General features: G+C 52.2%; 1 protein-coding gene across 1 annotated transcript in view; it reads right to left on the bottom strand.

Moving 5' to 3' along the window:
- The window catches only part of NTNG2 (netrin G2), a 47,960-nt gene that overhangs the window by 10,039 nt on the left and 22,033 nt on the right, over positions 1 to 15,888 (bottom strand). Inside the window, exon 3 of the mRNA XM_049774108.1 lies at positions 14,433 to 15,076. Coding sequence (XP_049630065.1) covers positions 14,433 to 15,076 — 644 coding nt within the window. The remainder of the gene's footprint in view (positions 1 to 14,432; positions 15,077 to 15,888) is intronic.

Below are 15,888 nucleotides of genomic sequence, written 5' to 3'. Positions count from 1 at the left end.
TATTTCCATTCAAATATGCACAGGACAATTTTTCTTGGGCATCTGTTTGTGGTGTTCGCTGAGCCAGGATGATGCCTGTTGTGGAGGGCTGCAAAGCAGAGCAGGGGTGGGGGTGCCAGATAATCAGGGATATAGGAGAAGCATGGAGTGGGGAAACTTATTCGGTCCCACAAGTGTGGAGAGGGGCCCATAATGGGCTGCCTCTGCCTGAGCCCAAAAAGGGTGCCAGCCCAGAGTGAGCCCCAGTCCGTTCATGGATTAACTCAGCGTTTCGTGCCAGCGTGGGCCGGGTAAGCGTCAGCAGCCGAGTGTTGGGAAGATGCATGCGAGGACAGAGCTATGTGAGGGGTAGCAGGAGGCATGAGGGCTTGTCTCTACAATCTGTTAAACTTTCTGCCAACCTACAGTTGCTCTTCAAAAGTCCCCGAATCCACTGCATCACAAGAAGGAGGATCCTGCAGCTGCCATGTGCGGGACTCCTCCATGGCAGGCAAGCATTGGTGGGCTGTGCCATCCAGAGAACTTAGTGCCTGACATTTCCCCACCGTCTTAGCCAAACCCGACTCAAATATCAATTGTTAGTAAGTTCCTAAGTTAAACAAGGAACGAGGGACAAGCATGGGGAAGGGGGATGGGCAGCTCAGTGAGGACGAACCAGGACAGCTTCTAGGAAATACAGGTTTTGTTTTTGGGGTCACACCTGGTGATGTTCAGAGGTTCAGAGGTTTCAGAGGCTTTGCACCAGGGATCACTCCTGGCAGTGCTTAGGGAACCATATGGGATGCTGGGGGGTAGGATGGTGGGATCAAACCCAGGTTGGCTGCGTGCAAGACAAACACACTCCACTGTGCCAGCACTCTAACTCCAGGAGAGACACTTTGTTTTTCTGTGGGTTTTTTCTTTTTTCTTTTTTTGTTTTTTGGGTAACACCCGGGAGCACTCAGGGGCTACTCCTGGCTCTACGCTCAGAAATTGCTCCTGGCAGGCTCGGGGGACCATATGGGATGCCGGGATTTGAATCACCGTCCTTTTGCGTCTAAGGCAGAAGAGAGGCCTTACTGCTGTGCTATCTCTCTGGCCCCAAGGAGAGACACTTTGAAGTGAAGACCCAAGAAGCAAGCCAGGGCAGGAGGAGAGAACATTCTAGAAGCTCAAAGAAGAACTCAGCCAATGAAGTAGCAGCGGAGTCAGAAAGAGAGAATCTGGCTTTGAGCCCTTGGAATCTCCCAAATTCTCCAGAATGGGGTCCTCTGGGCTCAGTGGAAGTTTCTGGTCCTGTGTCCCAAGGTGCCAAGTCTGTTCCAGAACAAGGCTGGACCTGGGAAATAAGAGCCAGAGGAGGGAGGACCAGCAATAGGGCACAGTGGCCTGGACAAGGGGTTCAGTTGGGCAGTGCCAACTCACCCTTCCCTGCTCCCCTTCTCTAGCACATCCTTTATGTGTTTATGTGGTTTTGGGGGGATCAGTGCTGGCTCTGCACTCAGGAATTACTCCTAGTGAGCTCCAGGGACCATATGGGATGCTGGGGATTGAATCCGGGTCAATCGCATGCAAAGGAAGAGCCCTGCCTGCTGTGCTATGGCTCCAGTCCTGTTTCTATGTCCATGAGAAGTTCCTGTAAGCAAAAAACTAATGTTACTAGAAATAGAAACACAGGGTCCTGGGTTCCCACACAACTTTCCTCTCAGCAGACACCCCTGAAGGCCTGTACATGTATGGAAAAGGTGTGTATTTGTGGGAGGGAGTTTGAGAATCTGGTTAACCACATGCACAACCTGAGTCTCAGTCCTTCACAAAAGGGGATCAAGGTTGAAGGCATTGTCCATGGTGCTGAATATGGGCTGCCTTTCTTTGGGGAAGGGCAGGGGTTATACCTGTCAATGCTCAGGAATTATTCCTGGCCCTGCACTTAAGAATCATTACAAGTGGTGCTCGGGACCATAATGATACCTGAGATCAGATCCAGGTCAGCCACATGCAAGGCTCTTGCTCAAGGTTGCATTTTTTGTAGCTGCAACACCACCCATGCCCCAGTCCTTGGTCTGTTGGAACATGGAACTGGCATGAAAGGAGCAGGAGAACCATGCCAAGTCCTCCCATGCTGGGGACCAAGCCTTGGCTCTGGAAAGACACTAAAAATCATGAGGATATGGGACAGCAGAGAGAGATGCCCCTTGCAAAGACCAGTCTTTTTTTGTTTGTTTGTTTGTTTTGTTTTTGTTTTTTGGGCCAAACCCGTTTGATGCTCAGGGGTTACTCCTGGCTAAGCGCTCAGAAATTGCCCCTGGCTTGGGGGGACCATATGGGACGCCGAGGGATCTAACCGCCATCTTTCCTTGGCTAGCGCTTGTAAGGCAGACACCTTACCTCTAGTGCCACCTTGCCGGCCCCGCAAAGACCAGTCTTGTGCCTAGACCCTCTAGGTGAGCACACAAAAAATGCCCTAGCTCCTCCCCCATGTAGCATACAGGGGTCCTAAAGATCTAGTAGGCAAGAAACACTTCCCACTTGGACCCACAGAAGTCTGAGATAGATGTGAATTCACAGTCTTCACTTGCCCTCCGAAGCTCTATTTAACATTCCACCAAGCAATCCAGCTGGGCACCCAAATGTGTGGAATGGCCACAGGCCTCTGGCTGGCCCTGGGGTATTTTTAGAGTCAGCAACCTCAGGAAAAGATTGCTATCCTAGCACGCCTCAGAAATCTGACCTTGGCTTGTTAAAACACACAGGCTGGAGGCCAGAGCAACAGCACAGCAAGGAGGGTGTTTGTCTTGTACATGGCTGATAATGGGTTTGAGCCCCAGCATCCCATATGTTTCCCAGAGCCTGCCAGGAGTGATTTCTGAGAATAGAGCCAGGAGTAACCTGAGTGCCATGTGTGTGCCCCCCAAAAAAAAATCAAAAAAAAAAATCAAAACACCCAGGTGGGTGATGGTTGAACTTGAGCAACATAGCATGCTGGTGATGGGGTGGATTGGGGTTTAGTAGAGCTCTGGAAGAAACTGCCCAAGGTTAAGTCTTGGGCTCCCCTGTTCCCCTCTAGCCATCCTTGCCTGACCTGAATCTGCTCCAGTCTCCCCATCTCTCTGTTCCTAGCTAAACTGAAAGTGGGGATGCTACAAGGATGCTAAGAATTCTCAGCTGGGCAGCACTGCCAGCTGGAGCCCACAGAATATAGGGGACCCTTCCCAGAGGTGGGCTAGCCAACACCCATCCCCTGGCTTGTCAGAAGCTCTGGAGGGCACCATGAAGGCGATATTGAAGTGAAGCTGGCCTTCCTCCCTGCTCCTCTATGGTCTGTCTCTCTGCCTTTTCTCTCAGTCCAGCCAGAGGTCAGATCTCTGCGCCTGTGCACTGGTCTGTTCCTCTGGCCCCTGGAGCTTTATGAACTAGTTGGCTGAGGGGTTGTGAGGCTGGCCAGTCACAGGGCCTTTTGAAGACCCAGAGAAGATTCTAGCATGAGGCTGCTCATTCAACAACCCTGCAACTTCAACTCTAGAAGGCTGCATGCAGGAGAGAGAGAAGGAAACAGCAATAGACAGACATGAGGAGGGGAGAGGGCAGAGTTGGAACTTGCTCTTGCTTAGGCCTTTTTTGGTTTTGGTTTGGAGCCCCCTGGGGGTGCTCAAGAGTTACTCCTGGCTCTATGCTCAAAAATTACTCCAGACAGGGTGGGACCCTAGGGGATGGAAGGGGTCAAACTTAGGTTGGCTACATGCAAGGCAAACACCTTCCCCATTGTGCTATGACTCTGGCCCCAAGTCAGGCCCCTACTGCCAGCCAGACAAGCTTGTCTTGGTCCCCTTATTGTTGGGAAATGCCCACATGGGCAGCACTCCTGATCTTGCTGACTAAGAGGGATAGATGGAGGGCAGGTAGAAGGCAGGGCTCCTGCGGGCACCGCGGTCCCACTGGCTGGAGCATCATGTGGTAGAGGATGATTTCTTGGGATGGGAAACCAGAAAATGGGAATGTAAGGGGAGCCCTTAGTGCCCCTGAATGCAGCTGTGTGTGATGTAGGGGGGGATACACTGAGTCTCACTGCCCCCAGTTCAGCCTTGTCCCTACCTTCCTACCAGCCTTACCCAGTGTCTCTCTAGGTGGCGGAAGGCTCCCTTGGGGTGCCCGAGGGGGACATGCCCCTTACACTTCCTTCCCGAGGAGATGCACCACTGTGGTTTGGCAAACAAAGAGGCTGCCGGGCCAATGGGCATGTCAGGGATGCAATAAATATCAGAAAGGGCCCGAGACTTCTTATAAAAACTTGGTAGCTGGAAACAATCACTTGGACAAGAACTGGATGCTAGGGATCAACGATAGCACAGTGGGGGAGAGGGCTTGCTTGCATGTGGCTGGCCCAGGTTCGATCCCTGGCACCACACACGGTCTCCTGAGTCTACCAGGAGTGATCCCTGAGTGCAGATCCAGGAGTAATCCCTGAGCATCACCAGGTAGCCCTAAAACAAAACAAAACAAAGGAAAAATAACTTGATGCTGAAAGGAAGGAAAATGAGATGCATGATACCCCTTCAATAACAAGATTGCAAACCAAAGTGCTTAAAGGAAAAAAAGAGGGAGAGAGAAGAAAAAATGTCTGCTACTGAGGCAGGCAGGGGGGAGGGCAGGAGGGAAACTGGGGACATTGGTGGTGGATAACATGCACTGGTGAAGGGAGTTGGACACTATATGACTGAAACTCAGTCACGAACAACTTTGTAAATTTAAAAAATGTGTTTTAAAAATACCCCACTTGAGATCTATGGACATTGCCCATGATTTGTTGCTTCTCTGAAATCAGAACTTAACTAGGGGCCCTGCATTTTGTCTGACTGCCTGTCCCCACCATGTCCCAGGGCTGAGACAGAGTCATGAGGCTTGAGCCCCAAACCCTGGCAATTGCCCACCTAGAGAACCGTCTTCTTTTCCTGCCACGCAGGGGTCCCTTGCCCCATCCTGTCTGTGTGCCTGAGGCCCAGGCCTGAGCCCTGTGGGGAGGGGGCCATGCCTAGCACCGCTGTCAGAAGCACCATGTGGATGGAGGCCTGGCACGGGTGCGGGGTGGCTCTGGTGAGCGGGGCTCTGTGAGCGGGGCTCTGTCCTCTGGACTTGGAGCAGCTCCCAGACGGGCAGGCGGGTGGGAGGAATGTAGGTCAGGCACGGCTGCCGGAAACACTGACGTCATCCTCTTGTGGGGGGGAGCAGAGAGAGCCCAGGAACCCAGGGGTGTTCTGCATCCTTCCAGAGTTCCAGGGTGCACACAAGACAGGGGTTCGAAAAAAAAGACAGAGGTGCACTATCTGGGAGGACCAAGGAGCCCAGGTCCCCGGAGATTCCAGGCACTTCATCACCCCCTGCTGGGCTCCCCCCAGTCTTAGGTCAGTTCTGGTCAGTGGCACGACAGTGACCCAGCAGATGGCTGCTACCGTGGAGGCCAGAGTGGCTCTTAAATCATGGTCTCGAGTGCACCCGCTTGTCTTACTCGGGAACACAGTTATTTTGATTGATTTGATTTCTGTGGGGTTGATAAAACAGCAAACCTCAAACCTCTACCGGCCTGGGGCTGTTAGCAGGCAGGTTGTGTGTGTGTGTGGGGGGGGGGGTGTATGCTGCACACTCGTGCCTCCCCCACTCCAACTCTTCAGGATGAGTGGAAGCAGCTGAGGGCTTGGCCCATGGTGGGTGCAACCTTTCTCTCTGCCTTCTGCTCCTTCTCACGGGTCTTCTTCAGGTCTGACCCAAGGCTGAGGGGCTGGGCAAAGCCAGAAGAGAACAAGAGAGGTGTCTGGTGAGGCAGCAGGCTGGAATGGTTGCAGTGAGGATAGGGCTGCATAGGACCATGGTTAAAAAGCTGCATTTCGGGGCTGGAGCCATAGCACAGTGGGGTGGGCTTTTGCCTTGCATGAAGCTGACCCAGATTTGACCCCCGACATCCCATAGGGTCCCCCAAGCACCACCAGGAGTAACCCTTGAGCACTGCCGCATATAGCCCAAACAACCCAGAGATAACACCCTGGGACCTGGGTTCGATCTTTGGCATCACATGTTCCCTTTATACTGCCAAGTACAGATTGGAGGCCTCAGAGTTGGGGCCCCCCCAGCACTGAAGGGCCTGAGAAGCATCACTGAAGTGAGCCCAGTAGACCAGCAGGGTCCCCCAGTCCTCCTAAACATCACCTGAGAGACCCCACCAAACCCTGGGTTTCTGGTTTCAAGGATAGATGTAGGATGGGGTATATTGGAAGGGAGAAAGAGATTCCGAGTACTGAAACCATCTGTGCTAAAGCTGCCCCTCGCCTCGCAGCTGGGCCTGAGACCCTAAGAAGGGAGGGGGCCTGTGAGGTTCAACTACCTCCCTAGTGGGCATTTCCGGACTATCAGGGACAGATGTCGCAGGAACTTCTGGAACAAACGAGGCCAGCAATTGAGTTCACTGGTCAAATCAAATCTGGCACCGGTGGAGTTCTCTCAGTGAAGCACTTGAATGTGGCTTGCCTCCTTCCTCTAGCTGAGAAATCCTGTTATTCAGCCACTCCAGTGCCCATGGGGTTGGCTGGCTGGCAGCTGTGGGGCACAAGGTGCTGGGGCTCTGACCTCCATATGCCACCTGCAGTCAGGCTCCCTCCCTTTACCTGACATTAATAAGGGGGTTTGTTGTTCTGTCTCCTGCTGACTGACGGGGTGGGGCCAGGGCCAAAAGGGGTCTGGAGTCCCCTAAAGAAATGTGGTTTTAGCTAGGCCAGCTGAGCACTACGTCCCTACACATAATAAAGCTCCCCAGGTTTCAAGCACCCTAGGTGCTCTCAGACTATAGTCACATTGCACAGAAGGGGAAACTGAGGCTGCAGGCTGGGAGAGACTGACCCGGAAGATATAGGCTGACCCAGAAAAGGGAGGGAAGGCAGCTGCCAACATCCCCTGCAACCCAAAAGCCTCCAGATCCTCAGAGTTTTACCTTCACCTCCACCTTTCCCTGAGTCATTCTCGATGAATTTCTTATATGTGTATCAGTCCGTACCCCAAGATGTGCTTAGTGTCTCCCCCCCAGGTTGGAAATGCCTGCTCCCCTGGACACCTCTTTTCCTTGGCTCTGAGTCAAGCCCCTCTGGACAGTCTTCCTCTCTGATTCTGTGTCTTGGGGGTACTGCCTTTACTCCCCATATATCTCCCTCTCCTTCCCTGGGGTAGTCACATCTTCTCCCCTTATCTGACCTCAGGACATCCGGGCATCTCCTCACCTGCCCTTATAATCCGCATGTCCAAAGCAAAAGTAACCCCTATGTTTATAACCATGGTGCTTAAATAAAGTTATTAATAAACAAACCTAAAAAAAAAAAAGAAGTAATCCCTGAGCACCACCAAAACCCCACCCCAACCTCTTTGTAAGTGCTCATAGCACTAGATTTAGTAGGACTTCCTGCCATCTGGCAGGAGGAATAGGCCCCAGTACTCCAATGTGGGAGGGGGCTTCTGGGCAGAGGCAGGGACCCCAGGAGAAAGAACAAATACTGTCAGGGTAGGTGGGGTGCAGAGAAGATGAACAGAGTACTGCACGTGGGGGCTCGCTCACAAGTTATAAATAGAGGAAGAGGTTCCAGGGCTGTGATGTGGGATAGCCCAGTTCTACCTCCAGACAGAAAGTCCAGAGCACTGAGCTGGCAACAGTCCCCCAGCACCACAGGATGGATGTGACCCTAAACAAAACGCAGAGAACTGAGAAAGGGGAGTGGTGACGTAAAGGGCTGGAGCACAATCCTGGCATGTGTAAGGCCCCAAGTTTGACTCCGGGTACCTCAAAGTCTCCTGAGAACTGCTGGGTAAAACCCTACAGAACTGGGCCCCCAACACCGCTGTACCAGGCTGGGTACTGACCATTTAGGTCTACACCACTGGGCCTACTATCCCTTGGAATGAGCTCTGACCATCTCCCCAGAACCACTGGGGGCAGCCACTATTAAAACTATTAAAGGGGGACACAACTCTAAGGGGCACTTACATTGTGTCTGGCACAGCATGGTGTGAGCCTGGTCCCCACAAATGTCAGCAGGTTGGAGGGAACAAAACAGGCTGATAAGGACCATCCTTCCCTGGGGATGCCAGACCACAGGCAGCCCTAGAGAAGGGCAGCAGAAAAGGACCAAAACACTATGGATTGAGAGGAGCAGGAGATAAGCACAGTAGGAAGGGCCTTGCCTTGCACGAAGCTGATCAGGGCTCCCCTAAACCTGCTAGGAGTAATTTCTGAGTGCAGAACCAGGAGTAACCCCTGAGTGCCACTGCCACTTTATGTGGCCCCAGAAAACAAAACAAAAAAAATTAAAAATACGAGTGGCCAGAGTACTAGTACAAATCAGGCACTTGCCTTGCATGCAGCAGACCCAGACTCAGGTTCAATCCCCAGCACCCCATAGGATTCCCCAAGCACCACCAGGAGTGACACCTGACACAGAGCCAGGAGTAAGCCTGGGGCACTGCCAGGTGTGGCCCTGTAACTCCACCCTGGATTTAGGTGTAGCTACCTGAGACCCGCCCATTTTGGGGAGGGGTCTTGGGAACCAGATATTACGTGTAACCTTACCTCCAAGACCCCTCCCATTCCAGGGAGGGGTCTTGGAAGGTTATATAAAGCCTTTGACCCAGGGGATTAGGCTTTCGCCTTTGCCTTTTTGGTCTTTGGTCAGAATGGAGGTCAAAGGGAAGATGGCTGAAAGGAGTTAAGATGCAGGGCTAGCTAAGAATAGCAAATGCTTAAAAGGTTATGATATAAGCGACACATGTGGTGGATAGGGTATGAATAAAGTTGATGCATCCTGATGCCTGCCTGTGAGTGAGTTCAATACCTGTCGCTTTCCTGGACCCCAGACCCACCAGTTGATGGGGGATGAAGCCACATGGCCGGAGCCTAAGGACAAAGGCCTCCATCCTTCACCATTCACCACCATCGTTAATTATTTAATTCTACATGGCCCTAAACCAAAAACCCCAAGCTAAACCAAAAGAAACTTCTTTTTTTTTTTTTTTTCTTTTTTGGTTTTTGGGTCACACCCGGCAGTGCTCAGGGGTTATTCCTGGCTCCAGGCTCAGAAATTGCACCTGGCAGGCACGGGGGACCATATGGGACGCCGGGATTTGAACCGATGACCTCCTGCATGAAAGGCAAATGCCTTACCTCCATGCTATCTCTCCGGCCCCCAAAAGAAACTTCTATCTGTTCACCTGATACCCCTAGTTCAAGTCCATGGGTGTTCCCTGCCCCCCACGTTTCTCTATGAGGTCTTTGTCTTCTCCAGGCCCCACCCCAGCTAGAACTTGGTCCAGGCCACAATGGTGCTGGAGGAACCCAGCTGGTGCCCTCCTCCCCAACAACTCTGGGTTCCAAGCCAGGGACATCAGAGCCATCATTTAGTCTGCATTGTTGCCTGATTAGCAACAGGACCATGACTGTGTGAAGTCTCAACACTGCATCTCCTTGTTGCTGGACACCACCATCCTGCTGGGGGCCTGCATACCATAGGGAAGGCTGTTAGTGCCAACCTTCCCTGTCGCTGTGGCAGGATCACTCTGCACTGGGAGCAGCGTTGCTCACCCTGACCAACCCCGTGTCCTTCGAGGGCTCGGCCTACAGGAAGCAAGGCCTTTGGACGACACCCTTGACCAATCCCCCACTTACTCCTGCTCCCCTCAACCCATAGTGTTTTGGACTTTTTCTGCTGCCCCCCTCCAGGGCTGCCTGTGGTCTGGCATTCCCCGAGGAAGGATTTGTTCCCTCCAACATGCTCACACTTGTGGTGACCCAGCTGTGCCAGACACAATATAAGTGTCCCTTAGGGTTATGTTCCATGCTGAAGAGGTACTAGGGAGTTATGTGCCAACAGAAATGCAGGAAGGATTGAACAGAGGGGAGGCTGGACCCAAGGACACATCAGAGACAGCTCTGGGGGTTGTCCTACAAACAGAAACTCTCAGGCCAGCAATAGTCCTGTTGCTCTGCACCTTCAGGGACCAGCAACTTGCCTATAGCAGCCCCAGGAAACCATGTGCCAGGTAGTAGTTGAAGGCATAGAGCAGACAACGAAAGCCTGTCTTCAGAGGAAACACCCCTGAATGAGGGCCCAGACCCTGTGCATCTTTTTTTTTTTTTTTTTTGGTTTTTGGGCCACACCCGGTGACGCTCAGAGGTTACTCCTGGCTATGTGCTCAGAAGTCGCTCCTGGCTTGGGGGACCATATGGGGCGCTGGGGGATCGAACCGCGGTCCGTCCAAGGCTAGTGCAGGTAAGGCAGGCACCTTACCTCCAGCGCCACCACCTGGCCCCGACCCTGTGCATCTTAAAGAGCAAATGCCGCCTGGAGCCGAAGCCTGAGTATTTAAAAATTTTTTTTTGTTTTTATTATTTTTTTGGGCCACACCTGGTGATGCTCAGGGGTTACTCCTTGCTATGGACTCAGAAATCCCTGCTGTTAAATGTACATTTGTTGGGACCAGAGCACAGCAGGTAGGGTATTTGCCTTGTACACAGCCAACCTGGGTTCAATTCCTTGTTATCCCAGGTGGTCCCTCAAGCCTGCCAGCTTCAAGTTTGGGGCTCAGATCCAGAGCCCCTGTGTGCTCAAAAACCAAAAATAAAAAAAAATATATATATACATTTGTTAAAAAAAAAGAAAGAAAGAAAAGAAAGAAAGGAAGAAAGAAAGAAAGAAAGGAAGAGAGAAAGAACGAAAGAAAGAAAGAAAGAAAGAAAGAAAAAGAAAAAGAAAAAAGAGAAAAAAGAAAGAAAGAAAGAAAGAAAGAAAGAAAGAAAGAAAAAAGAAAGAAAGAGAAAAAAAAGAAAAAGAGAAAGAAAGAGAAAGAAAGAAAGAAAGAAAGAGAAAGAAAGAAAGAAAGAAAGAAAGAAAGAAAGAAGAAAGAAAGAGAAATAAAGAAAGAAGGAAGGAAGGAAGGAAGGAAGGAAGGAAGAAAGAAAGAAAGAAAGAAAGAAAGAAAGAAAGAAAGAAAGAAAGAAAGAAAGAAAGAAAGAAAGAAAGAAAGAAAGAAAAAAGAAAGAAAGAAAAGAAAAAGACCATATGGGACATCAGGGATTGAACCAAGGTCCATCCTGGATCAGTTGCTGCATGCAAGGCAAATGCCCTACCACTGTACTATCGCTCCAGCCCCCCTTCTTAATTTTCTGATATAAAGCAAAAGTTAGGTAAATGTGTTTAACCCTCTGTGGACTGGAGTATTGTAAAGATACTACAGCCTCATAGGCTGGTTGTTCCTAGCTGTGGCCTCCTAAACACATCTCAAGTTGCACCATTTGCTTTAGAATATTTTTTTCTTGTTTTCCTTCTCTAAAAATGATGTGCGTCTTATGGTCAGGTCTGTCTTATAGAACTAAAAATACAGTACTTACTGTTTCCACACCTAAATTAGTTTCCACATGTAAATGACTGACTGGATCTCTCTTCTGCTTATAAATTACTATTTCTGCTTTAAGTAACTGTTTCCTTTCCTGTTTCCTTCACTCATTGCTAAGTAAGTACCCATATAAAGCTTCCAGTACTAGCCAGAACTTTTTCTTCTTCCAGAATAGAAATTTTGCCCCATTGGTTGGCATTTCTCATCTTCCAGGCCCTGTGGCCCACCACTGTCTGTCTCAGAACTGGGTCTCTGTTGCTTGTGGACATGGGACCTGTAGGATGTGTCCTTTCTGTTCTACTACACTTATTGGGCTTGGCTGTGTGCAGAAACACTGCTTCCTTTGCATGCTGAAAGCTGGTCTGGAACACCTGCTGGGTCATTTACCTGTAGAGACCCTCCCAAGACTCCGCTTTTATTTCTCTGGAGGTTCTGTCAGAGCACCAGGGCTAGGGCTCAGAGAATTCCCTTAACTTGGGAGACCCCAACTGGGAGATCCACCAGCAGTACATGGGGGCCCAGCTTCACCATTCTGATATCCCATCTGCCTCCAGGCAAGGGCCACCCTGGGTGTACCTCCACTTTCTTAGCCCCCAACCTCAGTTTCACTGTCTGTCCCCCACCACCACCACCAATAATAGTTCTCAGCCCCGAGGTCAAATCACTCCATGTCACTGATGTAGCTGTCTGGGCCATGTTTGTTGCAGGGATACTCCCAACCCAGGAACCGCAGCAGATTTGGGCTGGTTCCACATTTCTCAGTTCTGGCTTCTCCAGTTGCTGTCTCTACTCACTCCCTTCCACCATTGCCCACCTTGGGCCACCTGAAATGTAGTAGTAGGAAACAGATCTAAATGCTGGTCTCAAGGGTCAGTAGAGAGAAGCCATGAGGCCAGGCAAGATGATATGCTTTGGGTGGCCCCTGAGGGCAGCTTGGATTGGGATCCAACTTTGCTGTAAGATTCTCATGTCTCTGAGCTCATCTAAAAATCCCAAAACAGGGCTGGAGAGACAGTGGTATAATGCAGCTAGTTCCATCCCACCACCCATGAGCATTGCCAGGAGCAAGCTTTGAGGCACAGTTTGAGTTTGAGTTGTGGCCCAAAACCAAACAGCAACCACCACTAAAATAAAAATAAAAATAAAAAACCCTCCAAGAAGGAAAAGGGAACAGTACCACTGGGGATATGTCCTATGAAGGAGGCATCAGGTCTGGCTTTCTCAAGGCCGTACCTTAGGGTTTGGGGAACTTTGAGGGCGACTGACTACATACAAAATTGTACCTGAAGTTCTTCTCTCGGCGCTCAGGAGGAAAAGGAGGCCAGAGCACAGACTGGCTAAGGCTCAGTGGCTCTTGGCAGGCCTCACGGGAGCGGTGCCATTCTGAGTCACGAAATTCCATGGGAATCCATCCCAGTGTAGTGGGAAGTCCCAGAACTTAAGAGGTAGGTCCAGGGACCTGCTTGGGAACAGCAGGGTCTCACCTGGAACTTGGGGGCTCTCTTGCCCAGCTGGGTTTTCCCATCTGATTTTGAAAAGGAGAAAAGCACAGCCTTTGAGGAGTCCATCAGATCTGGTGCTGCCCTGCCAGCCACCTCAGGACCCATTCATGCATGGATGTTATATTTCAGCCACCACCAGGAACCTACCACCCACGGGGGCGGTCAGGAGTTGCCAGACAAAGCTGGCAGGCAGCCCCTTTCCCCACTGCCATGTCACAAGAACTGATGCCCAGTAAGGAATGTGGCTGGCGAGCCTGAATCTAGATCTGAAGGGGCATCACATCACTTCCAGGTGTGCATCTCTGGCCCAGAACTCTCTCTGCTGTGGAGAATCACTCCTCTGACACGCCCCCTGCACCCTTGAGGTCTGGATCCACAGCCCCTTCACAAAGCTGACCATCTCCTAAGGATGAGGACAGTGTGGCAGAGGTGGGTAGGTGGGTGGGGGGGGTGTCAGCCTGAAGCAGATCTGAATCAGGCCTGCAACTCGTAGAAGGCATAGGGGCTCCCCTCCAACCCAGGGCAGCTGAACCCGTACAACCACAAGGTGCAGAGAGGAGCTGACATCAGCCCGTGTCCCCTAAGGACCCAGACCAAAACTTGGATTCGGTCAGGGAGACACTGCAGGCACTTGACCCCCAGCTTCTAGGAGAGAAGAGGGGCTTGAAAGCACAGGTGTAGGCACTGCAGGTCCTCACCTGTGCACCTGCTCCTGCACCTGCTGGTCCTGACCCCCAAAACAGACTCCCCACATCTTGGCATCTTGATATGCAGGTGCAGCTGGGTGAAATTAACCGAGCAGGAGTGAAATTAACAGGGCTGAAATCAACCAGGCTGATGACGTGAAATTAACAAGGCTGAAATTAAGCGGGGTGAGTGAAATTAACCAAGGAGAAGTAGGGGGAGCCGAGAGATAGCACAGCGGTAGTGCGTTTGCCTTGCAAGCGGCTGACCCAGGACAAACGGTGGTTCGAATCCATGGTCCCCCAGCCTGCCAGGAGCGATCTCTGAGCACAGAGCCAGGAGTAACCCCTGAGCACCACCAGTTGTGGCCCCAAAACAAAACAAAACAAGGAGAAGTCAAATGAAATCATAGCTGAACCGCTAAACCTACTAGCACAGCTTGGGAGGGAGGCTGGGGCACAAGGCCTACCTGCCTGTCTGTGTTCACTTTCTCTCCACTTCCTCACACAGGAGCCTCAGCAGTCCACGTAGGACACGCTTTTTATTTGACAGCCCAGAAGGCACACTGCATCTCTACTCCCCAATGCAGTGTCCTGAGCTTCGTCCCCACCTCTGCAACCTCCATCCAAACTGCCCTGAGTCCTGCTCCTCACCCAGAAGGTGCCCAGCAACCTCTCCCAATCCTAGCTTCGGCCACTTATATTATCAACAACCTTTCAGCTTCAGCTGCCTGTCTCTGGAACCACACACCTGTCCCGGGAACTAGGAACCGTCCTGAGAACCAGGCATCTATCTACCCGGCATCCAGGCATTATCCAGCCCAGCCGCCTGCCCATGTCTGTGGCTCACCTGCCCACGACCTCGATGTTGGAGATGGCGTAGAAGTACTTGTAGAGGTTCTCCCGCTGCACGTAGGTGCCACCGAGAGCAGGCCGCAGCAGGCGTAGGCGCAGATCGGTGAGCGTGAAGAAGTCCTTGAGGCCTTTGGCGCTTTCCAGGCGCGTGTACAGGTTGTCCATGTGGCGCAGGCCAGGCCCCGCGAAGATGGCGAAGCGATCTCGGACCTCGAAGCGCACATGTTTCTCCTTCTTGGAGCCGGCCCAGCGCGAATAGTCCTCGGTGCACAGGACGCGGTGTGCACCCGATGCTGCCAGCTCCCGGGCCCGGCGTGCTGGCATGCCGAAGGCCTCCATGCAGTCCTCTGCGTAGAATTGGTAGGGCTGCCACGTTCGTCCGTTGTCCAGCGACTTCTCCAGCACCATGGCCGTGGGCCGGCCGTACTCGAAGGTCACCACCACGTCGTCAGTCAGCTCCACGCTCTTGTTCCAGGACAGCGTGATGTTGGCCTCTAGAGGGCTGGGGTAGCGGCTCCAGGGCACGCTTTGCCAGTAGGTGGCCAGACCCTCGGCCTCCCGGTCCAGCATAAGCCTCGGTGGGTGTGCCAGATCCGGGTTGGATGCGTCACACTCGTTACTGCAGAGATACGGGTTCTCCTGTGGAGCCAAGGGAGAGGAGAGGTGAGGCCTGTCGTGTCCTCTTGGCACCCCTGACTCTGTCCTCTGGAAGGGGCCGTTTTGTGCTTTGTTTCTGGGCTTCACACAGGCCATGGGGAGAGTCCCAAGGAGGAGAGCCCTTTACCTTCCACAATGCCCTGCTCTAGGCCCTTGATCATGCTGTGGTGGCTGCAAAGTCGGGTCCCCTCCAAGGCCTGAGTGTCCCTAACATCTGGCCATCCAGGGTGGGAGGAATGAGTTGGGGGTATAGGGAGTGGGGGATGCTGGGACATGTTTCCACATCCCAAACACAGCACAGTGCACCACCAGGAGTGAACCCCAACCCCAAGATCACTAGGACTTTGACCTGAGTGTGCCCTGGGCAGGCTCCATGGCAACAGGTGTCTGGCCACAGGGAGCCCACCACAGTGCAGGAGGCTGGCCCCAGGTGCAGGACGGTTGAGTTGGGAGGGACGAGGCATTTGCCCTGACAGTTTCTCTCAGCTCTAAACTGCTCTTGGAAAATAGACCTGATGAAAAACACTGTCCCTGAGAGCTGCCCAACCTCTCTCAGAACCCCAGAATGCTGCGGCCTCTTTGATGAATATTTCAGGGGCTGCTTTGCTCAGAGACAAAACGGCTGCATTGGAGTTCAAGCTTTTCTCAAATGAGCCTCTCTGCTTGCACGGGAGGGGTGTGCGGCCCCCTGGGGGCTGTGGCTGTCCCCCATTCCCCCCACAATCCTGTGGGGACCAGCCTACAGCTCTGAAGTCCCTCAGCACAGGGACAAGTTCTCAGGTCACCCACGGCCC

The sequence above is a fragment of the Suncus etruscus genome, chromosome 5 (genome assembly GCF_024139225.1).
Source record: "Suncus etruscus isolate mSunEtr1 chromosome 5, mSunEtr1.pri.cur, whole genome shotgun sequence".
Taxonomy (NCBI): Eukaryota; Metazoa; Chordata; class Mammalia; order Eulipotyphla; family Soricidae; genus Suncus; species Suncus etruscus.
This window is presented reverse-complemented; position numbering and strand designations above follow the sequence as displayed.